This window comes from Puccinia triticina, chromosome 10A, assembly GCF_026914185.1.
Source record: "Puccinia triticina chromosome 10A, complete sequence".
NCBI lineage: Eukaryota > Fungi > Basidiomycota > Pucciniomycetes > Pucciniales > Pucciniaceae > Puccinia > Puccinia triticina.
In genome coordinates, this window is record NC_070567.1 from 1,004,187 (window position 1) to 1,026,717 (window position 22,531).

At 45.1% G+C, this 22,531-nt stretch overlaps 2 protein-coding genes across 2 annotated transcripts; one reads left to right on the top strand and one right to left on the bottom strand.

The window, feature by feature from the left end:
- Positions 1-14,740: 14,740 nt before the first annotated feature.
- Positions 14,741-15,250, top strand: PtA15_10A114 (uncharacterized protein; the record flags this gene model as incomplete). Its single annotated transcript, XM_053160258.1, has 2 exons — positions 14,741-15,158; positions 15,201-15,250. 2 exons carry the CDS (start codon positions 14,741-14,743, stop codon positions 15,248-15,250), a joined length of 468 nt encoding a protein of 155 aa, XP_053024250.1.
- A 5,856-nt stretch (positions 15,251-21,106) lies between these two features.
- Positions 21,107-22,431, bottom strand: PtA15_10A115 (uncharacterized protein; the record flags this gene model as incomplete). Its single annotated transcript, XM_053160259.1, has 7 exons — positions 21,107-21,278; positions 21,355-21,431; positions 21,516-21,573; positions 21,630-21,663; positions 21,731-22,097; positions 22,197-22,275; positions 22,340-22,431. The coding sequence occupies 7 exons, from the start codon at positions 22,429-22,431 to the stop codon at positions 21,107-21,109; spliced, it is 879 nt and encodes a 292-aa protein (XP_053024251.1).
- Between the last annotated feature and the right edge of the window lie 100 nt (positions 22,432-22,531).

The window sequence follows — 22,531 nt, forward strand, 5'->3', positions numbered from 1 at the left end:
CCTGTCATGACCTGGGGTTTGGGGCATGACTTAAGTCCCATCCCAATGCCCTCACCCCGGGGCATGTCCCAAAAGCCGGGGTTTGGGTCCCAGCCTTAGATTGAATTGGGTAGTGGTTTGGCGGATAATGCACAGGTGTTGTTTGTCGTAGGGGTGGTTCAACGGCTGCTGATGGCTCCCTTTAGAAATGTGTGCCAATACCAAATTAGCACTGTTCACGTAAGAAATCTATGACCATGGTGAGAGATATACATCAGCATACTTTCCCAGCCAAATTGGCTGGCACAATGGGATAAACTTTATTTAAATCTTGCTGATGTTTAGCTTACGTGAACAGTGCTATTGTTCCTGGCAGCAGAGCCACCAGCCTAAAGTCCGGACACCACCCCAGCGGCAATCCTCCCAGGAAGATAGCGGATGGCCCATGGTCACACGCGGCTGTCATTAATGATTGTGTTAAAACACTAAGGACAGGATCTCTTGGAAGGTCACACATTCTGTTACACACTGCAGACAACGGGTTTCTTCTCACTTGACTGGGGCAAACTCATAGGAAACGCCCCCCGACAGCGGCACTTGCATGGCTTAAATTTCAAAAGAAATGTCACGATCAACTGTGTTTTAAACATTCCTGACAGACAAGGGTTACAAATTTGCAAACTCATGCAGGGACAATTAGGGGGGTTCACAATTGAAATTTGTAAATCTTTAGGACCCATTTTAACCTGTTTATGAACATATTTTTAAAAAGTTGATAAATTGCACTGATTGATCAGTCACACCTTTACCTGGACATATTGCCAAAATTTGAAAATTATGTTCATAAAGGCCTTAAATTGGCCTCCAAAGTTTTATAAAATTCAATCGTGAACCCCCCTATCATCATGCGATGTCAGTAATTAGCATGCTGCTGATTGATGATGTATTCATGAGGAAGCTCAGAAGTTGAAGCAGTTGGAGCGTGACAGGGAAAGGGGAGGAAGGAAAGGAAGTGGATACTTCAGTCAAGGTTTCCATTGAGTTGGATGGGTGTCTCCTGACCGGGCAAGGGGGCTAGTTTGGTAAGAGTAAAGATGGTGAACTCGTTGACACATAGGAAGCTTCCTTCAGTTTCATTCACGCGGAACCTGAGGAGCACAAAAGAACTTGAGGTGCTCAGGCAGATTTTAGTGATGCATAATGACACTTTTGGTCCCACAATAGATGGCGAGCTGACAGTGATCCTGACCTAACAGCCCGCGTGAGGATCATTGCAGAGTCTACCAGAGCCAATTGGGGGTGTTCCACGCGGCGCGATAATTGCCCCAAGGAGAAGCAAGACGGTAATCACAAACATGAACGCAACAGTGGGTCAGCTATGCTAAAATAGCTGTTAGCGTAGCGTAGCGCAGCTCAAATGCGCTATTTTTTAGTGTAGCGTTGGCGCAATTGCGCGCATCTGCGCTAACACTACGCGCAAAGGATGCAAAGCTATTTTAGCTTTTAGCGTAGCGTTAGCGCAGATGCGCTCAATTGCGCTAATGCTAAGCACGCAAGGCGCAAAAGAGCACGCGCTATGCTGCGTTAAAGCGTTTTTTGCGGCAAAAAAGTGCTTTTTTTCCGCTAAAAGCGCCTTAGCGCAACGTAGCGTAGCGTAGCGGCTGTAGCGGAGCGCTAACGCTAAACAAAAATTGGTATGCTGTTAGCGCCGCTGAAAATTAGTGAAGCGTAGCGGCGCTAACAGCGCGCTAACGCTATTCAAAAAAGGTTGGCGCTTTTTGCCGCTACGCTAAACTTTAGGGCTAAAATAGCTTAGTTTAGCGTAGCGGCCCACTGTTGATGAACATCTTCATCTTGCGTGGCGGATTGATTGAAGTGAATGGTGGTTTGATGGATAAGGCACAGGGCGCGTTGTGCGGAAGGTTGGCTGTTCTGGGGTCAATGCACAGTCTGATGATGGCTCCCTTGATAAATACCAATATCAAATTGGTCCTGGTGGCGGAGGCACAGAAGGGGGCCGGACTGCCAGCAGCCTGAGTCCAGACACCGCCGCAATGATAATACTGGCAGAAAGACACGTACTGTACATTGACGGATGACCCATGGTCACACACGGTTGTTTTTGATGACTGTTAAACATCAAGGGCAGGATGTCTTGGAAGGTCACACACACTAGACTATGTAGAAATTGACAACAAGGGCAGGTACTACTACAGCCATCAAGCGTTATCCTACGTAACTCCTGAGCTCTTGTTGACCGGTGCCAATTGCCAATGTGTCAATGGCCATTTGGTGACGGCCGGCACCGTCCATCCTGGGAAGCTCTGGACAAACGGTGCAGCCATTGGGAGAGCTGCGTAGCATTTTTCCTCCATTGAGTTTTGGGGCAAACAGTTGTTGGCACCAATTTGCTTTGGTGCAGTGATTGCTTACCAGAAGCGCAGCGGGCGGTGTGTGTGTAGACGGCTAGCTGCGCAAGCGCGGGCAAAAGGTGCTACACGGTGGGAGCGAGCTTAACAAAGCCTCTCAAACGGGGGTCCCAAAGGGACTCTCCGTAGGAGAGGCTTACATACCTCAAAAGTTGCCCGCGGGGCCTGAGCACTTCAAGAAATTGGTCAGAATTTCACATTTTTTTTTGGAAACATTTGGCCAAAAATAGCCAGTGTCTTGTAAGTTTTAGTCCATCATCCGCCTGGTTTTTGCAAAGTAGAGTTTGACGGGTGCGGATCCATTTGGATCATTGGTCCAGACTCCATGGACCCTCTCACGGGTTTTTGACTTCATGCAGCCAGCGGTCAGTGTTAAATACATACAATCTGATGATCGTGATTATTAGTCAAGATACCAGTGAACAATGGTTTGGTTAAGTGCCCTGAGATTGCAGTAACCAGTCCTTCAAGCATCACAAAATTTGCTGTGAAACCAAACAATCAAGAATGGCAGTAAAACTTAACCGCAGTGCTCCATCCAAGCTTCCGACAAAGTCATCCACAAGCCCAATCAAGTCATCAAACTCACATCTCAAGTCGTCATCTAGTTCAAAAAAGTTGTTAAATAAGCGCAAACGGTCACAGAGCTCCAAAATCCCCACTACTGGTATTCATGTCCTGCAAAAGGTCTTGCAAAAGAAAGGTGAAGCCTTGGAGATGGAAATCACCACTCAAGCAAAGAAATTTTACGGCGGTCAGGAGGCAAAGCCACTTCAAATTGAGGCAGTGGCCAGCCTTGTTCAAGGACAAAACACCTTTCTGTTAGCTGGCACAGGATCTGGGAAATGTATTTTAACCTGTTGCCATCCTCTGTGAACCCGGTTGTGTTGGTGCTAAACCCACTGGATGCGTTGGGCAACAATCAGGCCAAGGAGAAGAAAAGATCCAATTTTACAGCAATCAATTTGACAAAGCTTACTTTCAACAGGCAGGTTGCCGAGGAGATCAAGTGCGGAGTCTATAATTTTGGATATCTCAGTCCTGAGATTTTCATGAACAACAAAATGTGGGATGAAATTTACTTCAGCTCGGAATTTCAACAGCGCCTTGGCCTTGTTGTTGTGGATGAAGCTCAAGATATACATATGGGGACTTGTCAAGAGCTCACATGGAATTCTCCATAATCGTACGACTTCAAGACTTTTCAATATTCCGCCCATATTATGGTAAAATAGGCTTGCATGTCCAGTGTTGAAACAAAGCTCCAATCCTTTTACTTTCTGCAACATGCCGACCAATTGCTGTGGATTCAATTTTGAGAAGCTTGAAATTGACAACCAAGCTAATCAATGTGATTCAAGGCAAGTTAACTCGGACCAAAATTCGTATCATCCACATCAACATGTCCAATTCTTTAAAATCAAATCTAGACAAAATGTTTGTTGTACAATTGGTGTATTTGTGTCTTGAGAGGAGATATATACATATGTACATAGGGAAAAGGCTAGATTGATAACATGTATGTACAATTGTGGCTCCTGTGCAATACTTGTTCATGCATTTAGCACCAGATATATCTATTGGGGTATCCAGGCTTGAAGAGGCCGGATTGGTTACAATGTTATTTTATTTAAACATGGATTATTGGGAGGGGATAGAGATATTTGGGCTTTTCAAGCTGGAATCAGTATGCCGGACACCTTGCGCTTCTAATGGTGCCAAGGGCCAGAGGTTTACACAAGAGCTACTGGGGAAAAGAGGGGGGTGAGATCAACTCCACACCCTTTGGCTGGTATCTCTCCCCCTTGTAAGCCGACTTTGGGTGCAAGTCCCTCCCTTTGGGAGGCGGGCCCTTTGAGCCCCCCCAAGCGTAGGCGTGAGGGAGTGACTTGTGTTAAGTTCGCAGTGGGGGTACCAGTGGAGGATTTCCCGTTGACTTTGAATAAATCTGGAATTCCAGATTTTGCAGGGGAATCTGGATCCCTTCGGGGAGCTTTGGGGACCGAGATTTCCCTGCAAAATCTGAAATCTGCTGGCTTAGATCTGGATTTCCAGATCAACGGGAAGTCCTCCATTGTAGGTAGGGATGATAATCAGATTTAAGAGTATCCTTTCCAACAGATGCATGTACATTAAGGATTTGAGTGTTGACCGCAAGGGTTAATACCCGGAACACCAAGAGCAAGTTGCCGGTCACATTTGTCACCAAAGTTTTCAGATAAGCATGACCGGACTCAACTCTTGATGTGTTGAGGTTGCAGAGGTGGGGATACTGGTGTCAGGCTTGGTTGATGCCAAGAGATTAAAATCTCTTCTAGCTACACTGGCGACGGCTTTAAGAAGCGTGTAGAGGAGCGCTTAAATATAAAAATAATGTGATTATTTTTGGTATAGTATGTTTAACGGAGGGGCCACGAGCGAGTGGGGTATTTAAGTGCCCTCCGAGGTGCTACAGGGCCTGCTGGGCAGGGGTGCTTAGGTGCCTGTACTTCTGGGGCCTGCGAAGCAGGGGTGTTTGAACTATACAGTTCCCAGGAGTATTGGAGATTGCTCCAATAAAGAATAAAGGAAACAAATGACTCACTCGATGGAGGGAATCCTTGGGAAAAAACAGGGAATCGGGTCAGGTTTTCAGCGGAGAACTAGCGGGCGAACAAGTCTTGAGTAGACGGGGTCGAGGCTGGCAGTGCGATGAAGTGGTTGACGATTCTGGGGGGCCTTCACTCGCTCGAAGGCCCACCTTTTATATTGTTCTCTGTCTCCTAGGAGTCGAAGAGTCTACGACGAACTTCTTCGCTAGTCCCCAAGTCCCTCAGCCTATTGGCCGGGGCTACGCTGATGATCTCGTCTGGTTCTGCGCACGAGATCAAAGCATAGTTCTATTTCTTTTTATTTGTAAGGCACGGTTGTTAGTCAGGGGCCAAGGCTAGATTCTCCGGATCATGTTGGCCCTTGACTTGGGTGCGGCCTCATCGCTATCTTCAGGGTAGGTCTTGGGCTTTTTTATTCACAGGATGGATCAAATGTTGCACACGTTTTCTGGGATACTCGTGATCTATTGATCACGAGTCCATTATAGGAGTCTCAAATAGCCTTATCGGTCTTAATGCGTCTGCGATAACAATTGTGTGAGCTCACCATTTTCGCGAGTCCACACCGATCCTTGGTCACGCTTATAGGCTTGGTTCCCCAAGGTCATAACCCAGAGGGTTCTTAAACTATTCGGCTCTAGATCTCCTGGTATTTACCAGGAATCTAGGGCAAAGATTATTTATCCATTTCTTCTTGCGAAGTCGCAGAGCATGGTATCTTCCAAGCTTCCCGACCTCAATTCTAAGTACTAGATCAAGCACGCGCACAATTTATTATCAGAACCACGCGTGCACAATCTTGGTCCTATTTGTGGCTACCTCGTGGTTTAGCCCACTATTTTTGTAAGTTACATATCTTTTGGGGGGCTAAAGATAGATAGTCTGGTCTCTATTCTTCTTTTCTAAGGCGCCGCGCTCCTGCACCGGTGCTCTTATGTAATATTAAAATTTTTATACAATATTTATTTTTGTTTTATCTTTTACCTATGTGGTGCTACCTTGCCGCAGCTTATTTTTATTTACATTAATTTACATAAAAAGGTTAGCGGGGCTCTACTTAATATAGTAGCCTGGCTGACAACTGGCATGCCCACGCAACAAAAAAGAGTTCCTTGACCGGGATGATGTTCTTCTTGAGATAACAAAGGACATCTGGTCGAGTTGCCAGGAATTCCGCAATTATTCTGAAGTTTTCTTCATAGCGCTAGAGGGATTTTGAGTAGGCAAGTGTCTGCCAGAGAAGGGTAAATTTCTTCCAGGGATTTTCTTGCGGATTTTGGTTGAGGCAAAGAAATTCTTGCAATTTGTGGTTATATTCATGTTGATGTGCCAGGTGCACAGGTTAGCTTTAGAGTCAGGGAATACTTCATCAAGAGCCTTGCGTAGTGCAGCGTCTTGATTGGTGATGAAAACCTGAGGAATTTGCTTGGGTTTCCAAACAATTTTCCTGAGATTATTGACAGCCCATAAGTAATTTTCATCATCCTTGTAAGTCAAAAATCAGAAACCAATCAAAAATGATTGATTGGATGCTGCCTGGCCAATGACGTGCAACAAAAGTATTTTGTAGTGATTTGTCTTGTATTTTGCGTCTAAGGGTGCCATGTGATGGTTAATTTGTGCTAGGTAAATCAATCCAGGGTGAGCAAAGATGAGGTTCTGAATGGCGCCAGTTGAGTTTACTTTCACTTGCCATGCCCAGTTGTATTCCCTAAGAACACACACAAGGGCTTCAACAGGGGTCCTACCAGCCAAGTCTTCAAGTTGGATCTTCTGTAGCACATTTGTGACCGTCTTATTGGTCTCCAAAGTCTGATTGTCTAAGGTTTTTAGCTGTAGCAGTATCTGAGCTTGGTTCAGGTTTGATCTTGAGAGACGCCAAACATCCTCAACTTGCTCTGGTAGGAGTCTTCTGTGAGACGCATGGGAAAAAGGCCCCGGAGATGGATCATGGTTGTGCCTTCCTTCGCGAACTTGCAACGTCCAAGTTTTATTTTTGATCTTCTTGCTGGTTGGTATTGATCCTTTAAGCTCAAAGGGGCAGCCAACCTTTGAACTGGCAGTTTTCCGACCTGATTTATGGGCTCCCTTGCCTTGATACTTTCCAGACCAATCACAGCAAATATAGACATTCTTCCCAGTGACTGAGTGTGATTTAAAGACAGCGTACCCATGTGTCTTTGCCCAAATTTGACAGAATTGAACAAGATCTTCCATGTTCAAGAAGCAAGTTATGGGTGGCATGTCCATTGGTTCTACAGAGAGACATTTAGAATTTTAGTCAGTTTACCATTAACCACAACAATGATAAAATAAAAAATTGAAAAGAAAAATACCTCTGGTAGTATAGTCAAAGCTCTTTGGATCAGTAATCAACATTGGAAGGTCTACTTGTCCATCAACCTGGGAGGAAATATTGGCTTCAGCATGAGTGATTCAATCCTTTTGGCCAGAAGGACAAGTGGCTTCAACATGATCAATCATATCCTTTTGGCCAGAAGGACAAGTAGCTTCAACATGATTGATTGGATCCTCTTTGTTGTTGCCAAGTTTGTCAGGAATCAATGCTGGGAAGCTGGGATTCTTCTTCAGGAATTGATGCCGGGAGCTGGTCTTCTTTTTCAGGAATTAATACCAGGAGCTGGTCTTCTGAATTGATGGGAGTAGATGGGGGTGGTTGTGGGGGGAACATGGCAAGAACGTGTTGCAACTGCTTTCATACTGCAGGAGAGACCATGACACCATTGTTTGAGTCTGAGCTGATAGAATTTGGAGCTTGCTGGTCATTGTTTGTGGGGGTTGAGGTGCTTGAAGGTTGAGACATTTGGTTTGTGTTGGTTGAGCAGCTTGTGCCGTAGTCGCGGATTCAAGGAGTTGAGGATGAAAGTAGTTGAGGACTTGAGGAGGAAACTGGACTTAGATGCGTTCTGGATTGTGTAGAATTGGTGTGAAAAATGTGTACACTCCAGTATCTATTGGAGTGTGCAGGTACTGCACTCCATCTGCAAGAATGAAAATTATGGTAAATTGGAGTGAACCAGGGAAACACTCCAATAATTTTGGAGTGTATTGTGGTTTCATTCCAAAAAGTGCCAATTTTTGGAGTGGATGGGTGGACACTCCAATGAAAGCTGGAGTGAACTGGTGTTCACTCCAAAATTGGAGTGGATTTAGTAATTCTTTGGTGTGGATTAAGCCTTCCCCCAAAAAAAATAAGTAAAACTTTTGACGAGTTGTATTGCCTTTCATTCCTGTTTGATATGCTTCTACTTTATAACCAGGGAGGGCTGATGAAAAAACAACAGAAAATTCATAGAAATTGAAAAATATCTAACTACAAGGCCGCCTGCTTGGCCGCCTTGATCCAGTCTTGAGTGCATATCAAGGCCTTCACTGAGTCTTCATTGAGGCACATTCAATAGCTGTCAAGGACACATCCACCAGTAGAGAAAGCCGACTTGGAGGCTACTGATTTTGCTGGGACCATGAGTACCGCTCTGGCAATCTCTGAGAGTGATGGGAATTGTGCAGCGTTCAATTCCCACCAGTCAAGGAGATCAAACTCAGAATTGGAATTGTTGGAGAGGATGAGGTTTTGTTCCTCAAGGTAGAGATCTAACTTGGCCGCCGGTGCATTAGGTGATGTGTCAATAGCGCCAGCCATATACTGATGGAAGGCAGACAAATCCTGGTTGATGGGCTTCTTTTTTGAGGAAGGTTGGCCCTGACTGTTGGTCATGTCCGTGACAGATGATGGTGCTGGAACGTATAGGTTCCAAAGTGCAAAGACAGCCGGCCTTACTTTTCCAAAAAACTCATCAACATCTTCATATGCTGCTGCGTGTTGCTCAAGGTTGAACTGGAGAAATCACATCTTATAATGGGGTTCAAGGATGATTGCAACTGAAAGCATTTCCTTTGCTGGCTGCCAGTATTTTTTGAACTTAGCCTTCATTGGACTAATCATTTTGTTGTCATTAGCTAGATTGCTTGGATTGGCCGCTATTTCCTTGAGTTGCCTCTCAATTGCTGTCATTGCACAGTAGGCATAATTGATGGTTGGGTACTGTGTGCCACTAAAAAAAACAGTAGCTAAAACAGAAACAAGTCAGTCAAAGCCCAATAAGCAAGAAAAGAAAAGAAAGAAAAAATTGTTAAATGGTTCTAGGAAATTTTCCATGGATGCTACACCACGTGTGCAAAAAAATATTTTGAAAACCAATTTCAATGGTTTTCAAAATATTTCCAATACACTACGTGTTGGATGTCCTGAGGAACGAGTTTGACTAACCGGTTTCAGATATTTTTGAAATATTCTTGGAACTGCCTCAGGCGGTCCTGAAAATATCTCAAAAAACCTCTTGGTTGGAGAAATATTCTGCCAACCACTTCTAATGGTTTTCCAAACCAATTTGGTCCGGCCATTAGTGTCAAAAATCGTTTTGGTTGCCAAATCTGTTTGGATATCCACAATTGGTTGGCCAAATGGTTTTGATAACAATTTTGGCGGGCCAATTGGTTTGGATAACCAGAAATCGTTGGCCAAATGGTTCTAAGAACCAGTTTGGTCAGCCAATCAATTTGGACAACCAGAATGGGTTGGCCAAATGGTTTCAAGAACCATTTTGGTAGCTAGAAATATTCCTCCAACCCTCATTGGTTAGAGAGAATATTTCTGTAATCAACTATGGTTTGGGTGTTTACTGAAACCTTTTTTGTTGGCAGAATGGGTTGAAAACAGGTAGATTGTTGGATTGCCTATTTTACTAGGTGCAATGGTTTATAATGAGTACAAGGTAATAATGCAGTCCTGACGTTGTGGAAGCCGCAGATGGAACACTTAAGAGCATGGTAAACAGCAGACAGTATTGAGACGGTATCACATAAAAAAACTAGCTCTATTTCATCCATAGTGGTACCTTTTCCACCAGCTTGCGTTTGTTTGCTCATTTTTAATTGGCAAGGTCTTCAGCCAACACAAGCAACTGATTGTTGTTCCATCAATCCGAAATCCCCAGAGGTTGTCGGGGTCTCTTGCAAACAGATGACCGCTCAGCAGCCCACCCAGGAACCGGATGATGGTCCCAAAGATCTGCACCTTTGAGTCCCAGTTGAGGCTTGCAATCTGCTTGACAATCCACATCACCGCTAGTCGGAATTTCTCTTGACCACCAAGTGTTACAAATGTATCTAGGAAATCAATCAGGGTCATTGAGATTTGTTTTTTTTGGGGGGGGATGAGGGGGGGGGGGGGGGGGGGGGTGTCAGCTTTGGGTGCTGGGAGTGTTCTCTCATCTGGTCAATGTGTGCTTGCGTGCAACAGTCACTTACCGACCAGGAGAACCGGTTCTTGCTTGCTTGCAACAGTACCAACCACAAGAACCAGCAAATATCACAGAATATCCCATTCCTGTGCAACATAATGGCCACAACTATAGACAAGATCCACAGCCTGGTCAGATCTTTGTGATGCAAAAGATAGAGAGAGAGAGAGACAGGCCTACTTTGTTGTCTGATAGGCACGCAAGCCCTGTTACAATGTCTTCTGGAGCAAATCCTGAGACACAGAAGATTACCCAATCTAAAGACGACGGAAGCCTAGAGAGAAGGGGTCTTACAACAAAGAGAGACAAAGGTCTTTGAGTTTTTGAGATGGAGGCAACTGGGGAAATATTTTCAAGCCTCCGGTTGGAGAAAGCAACTGGGGGGATATTTCAAATATATATCAAATGGTATAAATGGCTGCGCAACCTGCAGTCCTTGGCCTACCACGATTGAGTTTTCAGAACTGCCTGCCCATGTCAGGACAGTTCTAAGAAATATTCCTGGGAACCGCTCTGCCTATGTTTTTGGTTTTGATGTCCTTTACACCAACCATTTTGGTTTTCAGAACCAATCCCACAACATTTGGGAAAAATTTGTGAGATTGGTTCTGAAAACCAAATCTCTTAGGACCTGTACCATAGGGCATGAAAATTGAAATTTTTCATTTTGATTTCTCCCAAAACTTTTTAGAAATAAAACTGACCTTGGCCAAAATTTAGTCCTGAGCCCAAATGTGAAAAATTTCAACAATTGGACCCTCCCCTAGTTTTCACTTTTTCTGTAGAGGGTAACAAAAGTAAGAATTTTTCCAAATTGAAGCCCATGGTACAGGCCCTTAGAGGACGGTGGTCATTCTCTCACAAAATGGTTTTGGGAACCAAATTGGTAACCAAATGGGTTCCCAAACCAAATTCAGACCAATTTGGTCCCAAAATCCACTATCCAACCAATTTGGTTCTCAAGACTACCTTGGAAACATCTAGTGCACCCGTGGTGTAATTCCTCCGATTGAAACTTGATTGGGAAGTATCCATACTTCTTGTCCAGAATTGCTAGTTCCTCAAAGGCTAACTTGCAGGGCAAGGATGCCTCAATCATCAGGTAAGCCAAGTTCCAACAAGTCAGGACATCTTTGCAGGGATGTTTCTTCTTGATTTCAATACCGACTGCAGTGAGGGCCTTTTCAAAGGCATCCATGCGGCTTGAAGATCCATGGATGTAATGAACACTACTACATAGTTGATCAACATTGGTACCAGTGAATTTGATCCCATACTTGACAACCAAATTGAAGACGTGAGCTAGGCAGCGGAAGTGGAAATACTCTGAGGTTGCAGCACCAGGAGTAGTACTGCGCTTTTCCACTTATTTCTGAAGTCTAACCATTGCTGCATTGTGGACCGCGACAAATACAAGTTTGTTGACTAGTTTCCAGTCACAAAGAATTTGGCTGAGTCAGTTGCAAATAGCGGGGCCTGAGTGTGGAGGTGGAAGCGGTTAGAAACTGACAATTAAATTCTGCAGGTCCCAATTTTTGCTGATAGTGTGCTGTCGGAACCATGTAGCCAGACAGGTCAGAGGCTGTCCATAGATTGGTTGTTAGTGCAACATGTTTGGTGTCCTTTCCAATCTTCTCAATAAGGGCTGTCTTTTGGTTGTTGAACAATTTCACACAATCATTTCACACGGTAAGACATCCTGGAATCTTGAATTGAGGTTGAATTTCTTTCAGGAAATTGATGTGGTAAACAGAAAGGTTCCTCTAGATCAAAAATAAATAAAAATAAAAACTCTTTGTTTTCTTTTCTTTACATGATATTGATCAAGAATCACAGACTATGGGGCAAGGACAGGACTCTACAGGACTAGAAGTTACACTTACAAGCTACATATACATCTAATCTCCTACTTGCAACCTCACTTTTACATACACAATCCAGCTGCAAGACAGCTACACATACCCACTTACACTGAATAGTATATACATCCAAGTTTATTAAAGACACAGATTTGCCAGAACCCTAAAAAAAAAATTCAAGGGTTCCCCCTGCAATTACACAAAATGAGAGAAAAAAAAACATGGGTTTCCCCATTGGACAAAAAAAAACCAATGCAAAATCCGCAACAATCAATATAAGAATCAAAAACTAAAAAAATGTAGCTCTCTAAATTCTCAACCTAGCCTTCCAACATCAGCAGTGCTGTGCCCACAGGCTAAACCTCCAGCCCGCGTCAAGCGCGCGGGTCAAAAAGGTTGGACGTGAAGGCCCCCGGCCTGCAGCAAAGGCTGCTGACCAGTGGGGGGCCCACTCTTTGCCCCTCAGGCTGCGCACGCGCAACAGCAGAGGGGTTGAGGACAACGGATAGCTGGAAGTGCAGCATCTCCAATTGCCTGGGGAAACAGCTACACTGCCGAGCTACCGCCTTTTAAGCTCTCCGCTCCTCACTCAGGCCAGAATTTTTGCTCCCCTCACGCAAACGCCACGCCACGGCGCAGCCCCGTAACCGCAATTAATTCCACGGCAACCGCGCCAGCTTATATTGAGAACACTATTCGGCCTCACCTGGACCCAACCCACCCCGCGGCTCTCGCAACCGTCCACATGATAACTTTGATCCCCTCACGATTGGTAGGAAGTCTCAGAAGTAGTCATTGTTTGTCCCCCTTGTTCCTGTTTAACATTGGAAACAAATCCTCCTCGACGAAAGTCTCAAGCGCAAGACTACCGGTCCTCACAGCTCCCGGTCCCAATTCAAACTATCTCGACTGGGAGTTAAGTGAATTCTGGAGGACCATCTAGCACGGCAAGTTCCCAAAGCTGGGTGCCGGGAGAGGTGACAAGAGTTGTGTAGGATATGAGTGTTTCCACACCTTCAAGCACTTCAAGCTTTTTTTGAACTGGTGTGTTTTACTGAGTTGTACATGTGTTTGTATCCCGATCCTTTCCCCATCTCAGCCATCTGTCCCGCAGACCTGTGATGGCGGGGATCCAGTACACCATCGAGGAGATCAAGGCATACATGAACAAGCATTGACATCAATTAAACTTGATTCAAGAGCCATCTTGCTACCTTTGAACCTGTATGGGGACCTTTCTCTGGAGACGACAAACATATGTTTGCGGGTGGCAGTCACCCTCAGAATTTTTTTGGTTCTTGCTTTAGCTTCACCGCTTAGAGCATCCACCACCGTCTCTGTAAACCCGCTCGGTAAGGCAGATTTACAGAGTATGTAAGGGATTTTACACCCCCGTGCCCTCTTTAGGGCTCTTTAGCTAAATGGTTGTTCGGTAAATCTTTAAGGCTCGCTAGATTTACCCACCGCTAAAGAGCCTCCGTAAGGAAGATTTTGCAGAGCCTACATAATCCTACATAGCTGCATGTGTATAACCCTTACCCCCCCCCCCCCCCCTCCGGGCCTCCACCAACAAAAAAAAACTTGGATGACCTGTCATCGATAGACCGGCATGTACATAACAACTATCAACAGGAGGACCGGCCATTGAAAGACCGGGCATCAATAGGATGCCAGGGCGTCAATACAATGACCAGTCATTGATAGACCGCTCATAACATAACGGTCATTGATACAACGACCGGTCATCAATATATTGGTCAGACCGACTGGTAATCGATAGACCGGGTATTAATAGGATGCCCGGTCATTGATAGACCGGGCATCAACACGATGACCAGTCATAACAAAACTAGGATGACCGGTCATCAATGTGACCGGTGATCAATAGGATGACCGGGCATCCGATCGGATGACCGTCATATTGTTCAATACAGGATGACCGGTCATTGATGTGACCGATACAATGACCGGTCATTGATGTGACCAATACAATGACCGGTCATTGATGTGACCAATACAATGACCGGTCATTGATGTGACCAATACGATGACCGGTCATTGCTGTGACCGATACAATGACCGGTCATCAATGCGACCGATAGGATGACCGGTCATCAATGTGACCGATAGGATGACTGGTCATCAATGTGACCGTCGATACAATGACCGGTCATTGATGCGACTGATAGGATGACTGGTCACCGATGTGACCAGTAGGATGACAGGTCATGATCAATAGGATGACCATTGTGTGTGTTGCTTAAAGAGGGGTGTACATATTTATGTATGTAGACACCAGGGTGGCGGTGGTGTCTTTATCTAAATTGGTGTTGTCTACCGAGCCGCTACCTAGCGATGAGGGTGAGTTTTTTCTTTAGCTAAGCAACCGAGCCTCGCGGGACTCGCTGGCTACCTAAAGATTTACCTAGACGGTGGTGGATGCTCTTAGCCAAACATCTTGAACAGCGACGCAGCCACCAACATAGGATCTAAACCCTGGTTACATGCCATGTAAATTTATAAGCCTATCCGCATATATCCTTCTTTGTACGCCGCACATGTCCCTTGTTGATATTAGCTTATCATCCATTCGTCCTACCCTCAGCTTTTCCTCGATGATGAACGTGATGAAATCTTTCATAGTCATTGTATTTGATTACTTCCTCATTCACATTCTCGTCATTACTGTTGGATCAACCTCGGCAGATTCCCCATCGAACCGCTCAACAAAATCCCTGAGTAGTGGCCTGCCCAGCTGTCAAACCTACGCCTTGACTAAGAGATCGATTACGGGGGTTCTGGATGCTTGCGATTCATCCCAGGCAGCCCCGCGGGCTGCTTTGCATACCACCGATGCCCGCGTGGCTAAACTGCCGGATATCCCGAAGCCTGCCAAATCGGCTGCACCCAAGGGACGGTTTGAATTCGATGGTGATTGCAAAAGTGAAGAGCTTTCGGATGAGGAAGTGATCTTCGGTTTGTCCAACAGTTTCCGTTCTCATTGGATTTCATTCATAGACAGCCTCTCAACTATCCAGAAAACTCACATTGCCATCTTCACCATTTAATCCTGCCTTGGTACATATACCTATATATAGCCAACAACCTACCCTCACCGACTCCAGTGTCCACTATCCACAAAAGCAAACCATCAGCTGATCCCACAACCTCAAGGCCGGACGGGGGAGGGTCAGTCAAAGAAACCCCGCCATTGCTTTTTCTGCAAGGTTGACGGTCACAACCTCAACAATTGCAAGAACTGTTGCCGTCTCCTGACGGAGATCGGGGAAAACTCCAAACCGTGCTCCGACAAGAAACTGCAAGGGAATGGTCCCAAACCCCCGGCCAAGGCTGGTAGGACCTCGGCAGCCACGCTAGGAGGTTCCTCTCACAAATACAATGAAGACGAGCAATCCGACTTCTGTGGGTCAGACCTCGAGGTCACGGCAGGTAACGCGGTAGCGTCTCTCTTGGTCTTGCAAGATCCTCAGTCAGGAGGAGACGCCAACATCGACTCCGGGTGTTCACTGTCTATGACCCCGGATGGCTCCTCTTTACGCAAGCTCAAGACCGATCGCACTCCCGTTTGGCTGGCAGACCACTCGGTCGTCAAAGCCACTCACAGAGGCCTTGCTCAGCTCTCTATTGAAGGGGGCAAATCAATCAAAACACTTGTGGTACCAGCACTCCACAAACCGCTTCTCTCAGTGGCCGGTCTTTGCTGCGAGGGCATGACTATTGTATTCACCAAGTCCTCCTGTGACTTCTACAACACCAAGGGAACAGTCATCGATCAGATGAATGGTTATCAACTTGATCCTCTCAGAATGGCAGATTTTTTGTAGTATGATCATTATTAGCTTTTTTCTGTATTTTAGTATTGCAAAAGGACTATTTGCTTCAACTTATTATTTTACTCTCTCATCTACCCTCAACATAATATTTGACTTTGATAAGACTTCATTCAATTGTTAATAAAATCCACAGAATTTTATACCTGATTGAATCTATTTATCCAAGTTTATTAAAGACATGAACTCACAGGATCCAAGATCAAAGTTTCAACCTACGATTTCCAATGGACCACAAAATTGCACATGCATACAAAACTGATACAGTAAAGGAAAACATAACCAAGAGGAATGCTTATTCTTCCACTGCACTAGGAATACAATCATTTCTGGTTTCTAGAAATCTCATTGCCAGGAATCAGTCTTTCCCATGTCTTTCCTTGAGCCCAAATCTTCAAAGGTCTTCATCTTCAATATTAAGTGAAGAGTCTTGTCAGACTCTCCCATTTTCCTGCCCCAGACCCTGGCAACCTGGCACATACTTTGTTTTTAATGGGCAGGGGGTGGGAGGGGGAGCTGGCCAGTGCATCCAGATTGAATTTGAACAGAGCAAGAGGGGAGGGGGGGGGGGGGGGTTGGCAATGGCCTAACTCCCCCTTATTTAAACTAAGACTGTTTCATTTCAAAGAAACCATAAAAAACAGAACTGAAAGAAAGGACAAATAATAATCAAAGTAGAACAGTAAATAAAATAATGAGAAACAAACCCAATAGCTGAGAAGTATGTCAAATCAGTACAAATGAGATTTGTGAGGACAGGGAAGTGATGTGAGGAACTGAGAGTGGATCAGATGGTTATTTATCTTGGTCAAGATAGATGACAAGTACAGAAGAAAACAGACCCTAAATATATCAGTGATCAGCAACTGATCAAAGATAGATATAAAGGAAAAAAGATCTAAGAAAGAGGACAGATTAGTTATAAAGATATTGGAAGACAAAAGAAAGGGAGATGACTAAGAAATGCTTGATGAAGAATGTTATAGCTTTTCTGTTACTTGATGAAGCCAGTGTGAGTTTTGATGAGCATGTTTCAAGTGCTGAGATGATATTGATATTATATTGTTAGCAGGTGTGTGTAAGTGAATGGACAGAAGCAGTTTGATTTGTCAGGATGAAAATCAGGGGAATTACGGACAGTGTGAGCAATACACAATCAAAGTTGAATGAGGATTGATGAGGCTAATCAGTTTTTTGTCTCACACAGCTTGATTAGAAACAAAGCAGAGATGTGCAGCTTGCGACAGTATTGAGCACAAACAGCCACAAGTTGAGCGTGAGTTTCAACCCCCCCCCCCCTGCAGCGGCGAAGTCGCCTTAGCCTCTAGTACATTCTAAAATAGTGGATTTTCACAACTGACAGGTGCAGGTGACATCATAGAAGTACTACATTAAATCCCTCATGTTCTGACCAATCATAGTTGCTCATTCAGATGTTTGTACCTTCTACACGTCATGTACATCTCCAACCAACCACATTCACTCATTCAACTTCTCCTGCAGCTAAAATACCTCATTCAGGGACTTCCTTGTAGCAAAATCCCCTCACATTTGTCTATATAAGGAGCTCTTTCCCCCTCAGTTCTCTTTTCACGGAGTTCATTACCCACCAATTACAGTCACCCCAACATTTACATTTTACAATCTTACATATACTTAACAACCTACATACATAACAAACCCTTACATTAACAATAGCAACAATTTATTCAGTGTCATAAACAATCTTATCTTAAACCAACCAATCCTATCACTTCATTAAAACTTGCCAAGCTTACCTTGGTGGGTCTTGTTATCAACGGTGGGCAGTTACTTTACTCTACAATATCTGGCAGATATTAGTAAAGTAAAGACCCCGCGTTACCCTCTGGTGTTGTTACCGCTAACAGTAACGGGCATATCTTGTGCTCTGAAGTAGCGTCACAAGCCTGGTTGTTTTTTTTTTTGCACGGCAAAGGATATCGTAGCTTGATTTTCACCCTGGATAACGCAAAATAGCTTTATCCAGGGGTGAAAAAGCCCAAAGTGGGCCCAACGGTTGGGCCCACTTTGGTATGGGGCTGCTACAACCACAATTCTGATACAAATGTTCTTTGATGTCTGTACATCAGAATTTTCACCATGAGACAGGAACTGAGCAAGCGGTTTCACTGAACGCCACCCTCTTTGTTCCACAAAGTAAACATACACCAGCTTTATTGATCCTTTTTGAGACCCTCAAACCTTCAAGTCTGATTAATCTAAATAGAATACTCACCTAAAAATGTCGCCAGCATTGCAAAACCAAGTACTTGAAGAAGAGGGATACAACACAGATCACTCTCAACAGTCCCAGCTTCGCCGTTCCAGCCGTGCCTCATCAATTGTTGCTCCACCTAACATGGTGAAACCATTTTTGTATTCTTGCATTAGAATGAACAGGCCTCCCACTCAAAAGCACCGGGCTGTTTCTTCTTTGGATTCTGGTCAATTCAATTTGCCGCAAACCAAAGGAAAGCTGAAGGGGACAAAGAAACCAATTAAGGCCGCAATATCTACCTTTGGGAAGCCATCAGGGAAGAAGAACGGATCCGGGAGTAAGCCCATCAAGAAAAAGAAGAAGTCCGGTGCCCCTGACGCCGCACCATCCCAAGTATATACTCTATTTAAATAGGCTCAATTTCAATTGGAATTGTTTTGTTTTCATGCTTCTTTCCATAACTTGTCTCTGTTACTTCTAACAGATAACGCTTGACATGTGGGATATCATAACCACAGAAATAAATAACCCGTTACCAGATATCGTAGCTTCCAGCTAAAAAAGAAGTACATCATGTGAGGATACCGTAACCACAATCCGTTACTGCTAACAACAGTGGTAACGGTCCCAAAATCGCTACTTTAACGCTACTTTAAGCGTTACTGTAGCGTTAGCTGCCCACCGTTGTTGCTATCTGATAGTATAGAAGGGAAGAGTTTGCACCTCCATTCAGCAAAAGTTTCTCAGGAACACTTTTGAGTCTTACATTGATAAAACCTTTGTGCTTGGCCATGGGAAAGGGATATTCATGTTGTATGATCATTTCAGCCATGCGCAAGCAAGATCGTTCTTGATTTTAAATCCAGACGGAGCGGCCGGGGGCAACATTTGACAATCTGAAGTTCAACCGTCCTTGTTTGGCTACAAGCAGACCTCCTTTGTCCGATATACATTTCTTTGAGTGTCAATGGAGATGGCTGGTTCCAGCGGATGAGGCACCTGTGAGCTTCAAATAACAGTAGTTGCACTTGGCGTTTTCTTTGCCATTGGAATCTACAAATTCCAATTTCAAAGAAAAGGATGTTAGTTGAATTTCACTTTTGGAAGTGAGGGGAGATTAGAGATGGTCATTGGCACCCGCTGGCGGGTACCCACCACTCTTCAGCAGGTCCTTTATGCCCTGGGAAGTGCCAGCCATCAGGCTTGGGGTGTTCAATTTTGGTAAAAAGTCAAGCATGTAGCTTTGCACCCACCATGGTTACCTGTTGGGGCAGATAGCTGTCAGAATTCTGACTTCATCTTCTGCTCACATTATCTGTCTGGCCAAGTGGCCCCTGTTTCCTGTCCGACCAAGTGGTCAAATCCTGTCATGTCCTGTTGTCAGCTGTCCAGTTAACTGTTCAGTACCCTGTTCCTGTCCCCTGTTACTGTCTCCTGTTCCTGTCCCCTGTTCCTGTCACCTGTTCTGATTTGTATGGCCAAGTGGCCATGACTTGTCTCCTATTCCCTGTCACCAGCTCATGTCACTTTTCCTGTCCCCTGTTATTGGTGTTAGGCCCCCCTTTGGATATTGCTGGGGGGCTCTCTAGTTGTTTAGTTAAAGTCTGCTCCTTGGACATGAAATAAAAATTATTGAGTCTGAGCCAGTCAACCTCATTTCCTGCTCCTTGTTCCTATCAGTTACCCCAAATAGTCCCTCCCCTGCAGTGCCTCTTCTTGTTGAGCTGAAATCTTAACAATAGCTACCTGCTAAAGAGTGGCTGGTACCCGCCAGCGGGTGCCAATGACCATCTCTAGGGGAGATTCAGGAAAGCGCAAAGAAACTGACCAATCATCTTGGAGAAGTGCACCCAAACCTCACTGGTGAGTTTTTGCTTCTTTGATTGGCTCCTGCGGGAGGGGTGGCTTTGCCGCCAGCCACAGCGCTCCCACCAGGGGGGACTTGTGTCAAGTTAGAATATTTATGGTATTCAAAATTGCATATGTCACTGTTTACATAAAATCATAAAGCCAATTTTGGCTGGGAGATGACAGCTTGCATAAAACTTAAAGTGACATCTCCCAGCAGGACCCCGGAAGGGGTCTTTCAAGCCGCCTTATGTAGGCTCCAGCCAAACTTTAAAAAAAGATACGTGTACACAAGGAGTTATTTGGATTTACCTATTCTGCCATCCCCACTTTGCTTTTAAAACCCCTGTACAGAATTAATATGGGTTTAAAGGTGTCACTACACATATTTTTGTTGATGCATTGAGCCAGGGTAGCTGTAGGTAGGGGCTGTAACGTTTGGATACATACACAAGGCGGCTTGAAAGACCCCTTCCGGGGTCCTCTCCCAGCCAAAATTGCAGTTTATGATTTTATGTAAAAAAAACCTTATGTAATTTTGAATACCACAATTATGGTGTTCAAAGTTGGTTTGCATAATTTTATGCATGCATAAATCATAAAATCATAAATATATTTTGGTGAGGAAATTTTGTATTACATAATCAGACAGTCATATCCCCTGCAAAAACAATTTTATGATTTTATGATTTATGCATGCATAAAATTATGCAAACCAACTTTGAACACCATAAATTTAGGCCCTGTTTGGAGCCAATATAATTGCGCGATATAATCTGGAATTTTGTGACATCTGATCAAGTTTTGGCGGACCTGATCAGATGTCACATAGGATGTCACGCAAAAAAACTCATATATCGCCCGGATTATATCGGCTCCAAACGGGGCCTTATTTACCAGAGCTGACACGTCACACAATTTTCTGCAAAAACAGGGTGCAATCCTTCCCCAGCCCACCCTCAGGCTCAATAATCATCAGATGTATGTCAGTGCAAGCCCCCACCCAAGACGATCTCTTGGCCAGTCATGTATCCAGTTTTGGCCAACATGACCACTACGTTGGCCACCTCACTGGGATGGCCGAGCCGGCCCAATGGGATGGTCGAAGCCAACTGTGTTCCAATATCCGCCAGCTGCAGGGTCCCGGACTCTCCTGTTCTGTTGCGTGGAGGATCACAAAATCTTGAGCAAGCTGATGATCAGAACAAACCAAGCAGAAAATGTTTCCACTCACGATGTCGGGTCTCCATGTGGGCGTGGTGGCTGGACCGCCGGGACCATCCCGGTATCCCCAATGAGCGCAGGACTGATCTACGCCCGCGCGTGGTTTATCAAGCACTGTGGTCATCAAAAAGACGATCGGGTGATGTGATGGGATTTTAGGGAGACACTGACACAGTTGACAGTGATGTTGTCGGGAGCCAGGACGCGGGCAAGATTCAAGCCCATTGAACTGTTTGTTTGTGTTAGCTCATCCTATCCAAGAAAATCATGGAAAGCTCTACCAACCACAACGCCCCTTTGCTCGCAGCATAATGGCATCCTAGAAACGACGGACTACATAGTGTCAGAGTGCTATGCATAAATGTTTGAAACGGAGGAGTGTTTACCATTGATTCCTCCACCTTTACTTGAGATGCTGCCGATCAGAACGACCCTTCCCCAGCGAGCAGTGCGCATCTTTCCGCCTGCATCATCCAGACAGCTCTTCAAGAGGATAAACGGACTAGTACAATTGACCTGGATGACGTCTTCCCAATCCTGCAGACTGATGTCCGCTACATCTCGGATCCGTCGCGCCAGGCCAGCGTTGAGCACGATGATGGAGATCGACCTGTGGCGCTCCGCGTGCGCTTGGAGAACGGAGCTGATCAGGCTCTGGGTCTCTTCTCTGTTGCTTAAGTTGGCCCGGTGGAGTGTGAACGTTTGCGCCGGATGCTTTGCACGCAGTTCCGATGCAAGCTTGGCAGCAGAATCCTATGCAGAAACCAGGATATCAGTGGTGTGAACGAAAAGCCACTGATTGCTTGTGTCGACTGAGATGTTGGATAGTCGAAGAGGAGGCTGCAGACTGACTGGGTTGGAGTGGTAGTGTAGGCCCAGATCGCATCCTTCTTGGGCCAATGCTCTTGCACATGCAGACCCGATTCCGCCACTTGATGGTAAGACATGAGTTTATAAGAGAACATCACCTTCTTGAGAGCACACATCCCACGCACCTTGCCCCCGTCACCACTCCCAGCCGACCCGAAACATCGTTATCCAAGGGGCGCACCCAAGACGCACCCGTGCCACCATCGAGCTTGGCCATCGATTCGAGCTTTCAGGAGAACCAGACACCAGGGAAAAATTGAGGTCACCTGAGGGCAGGTGATGTGAAGAAGACTCTTGTTCAGTCTCCAATCATACTC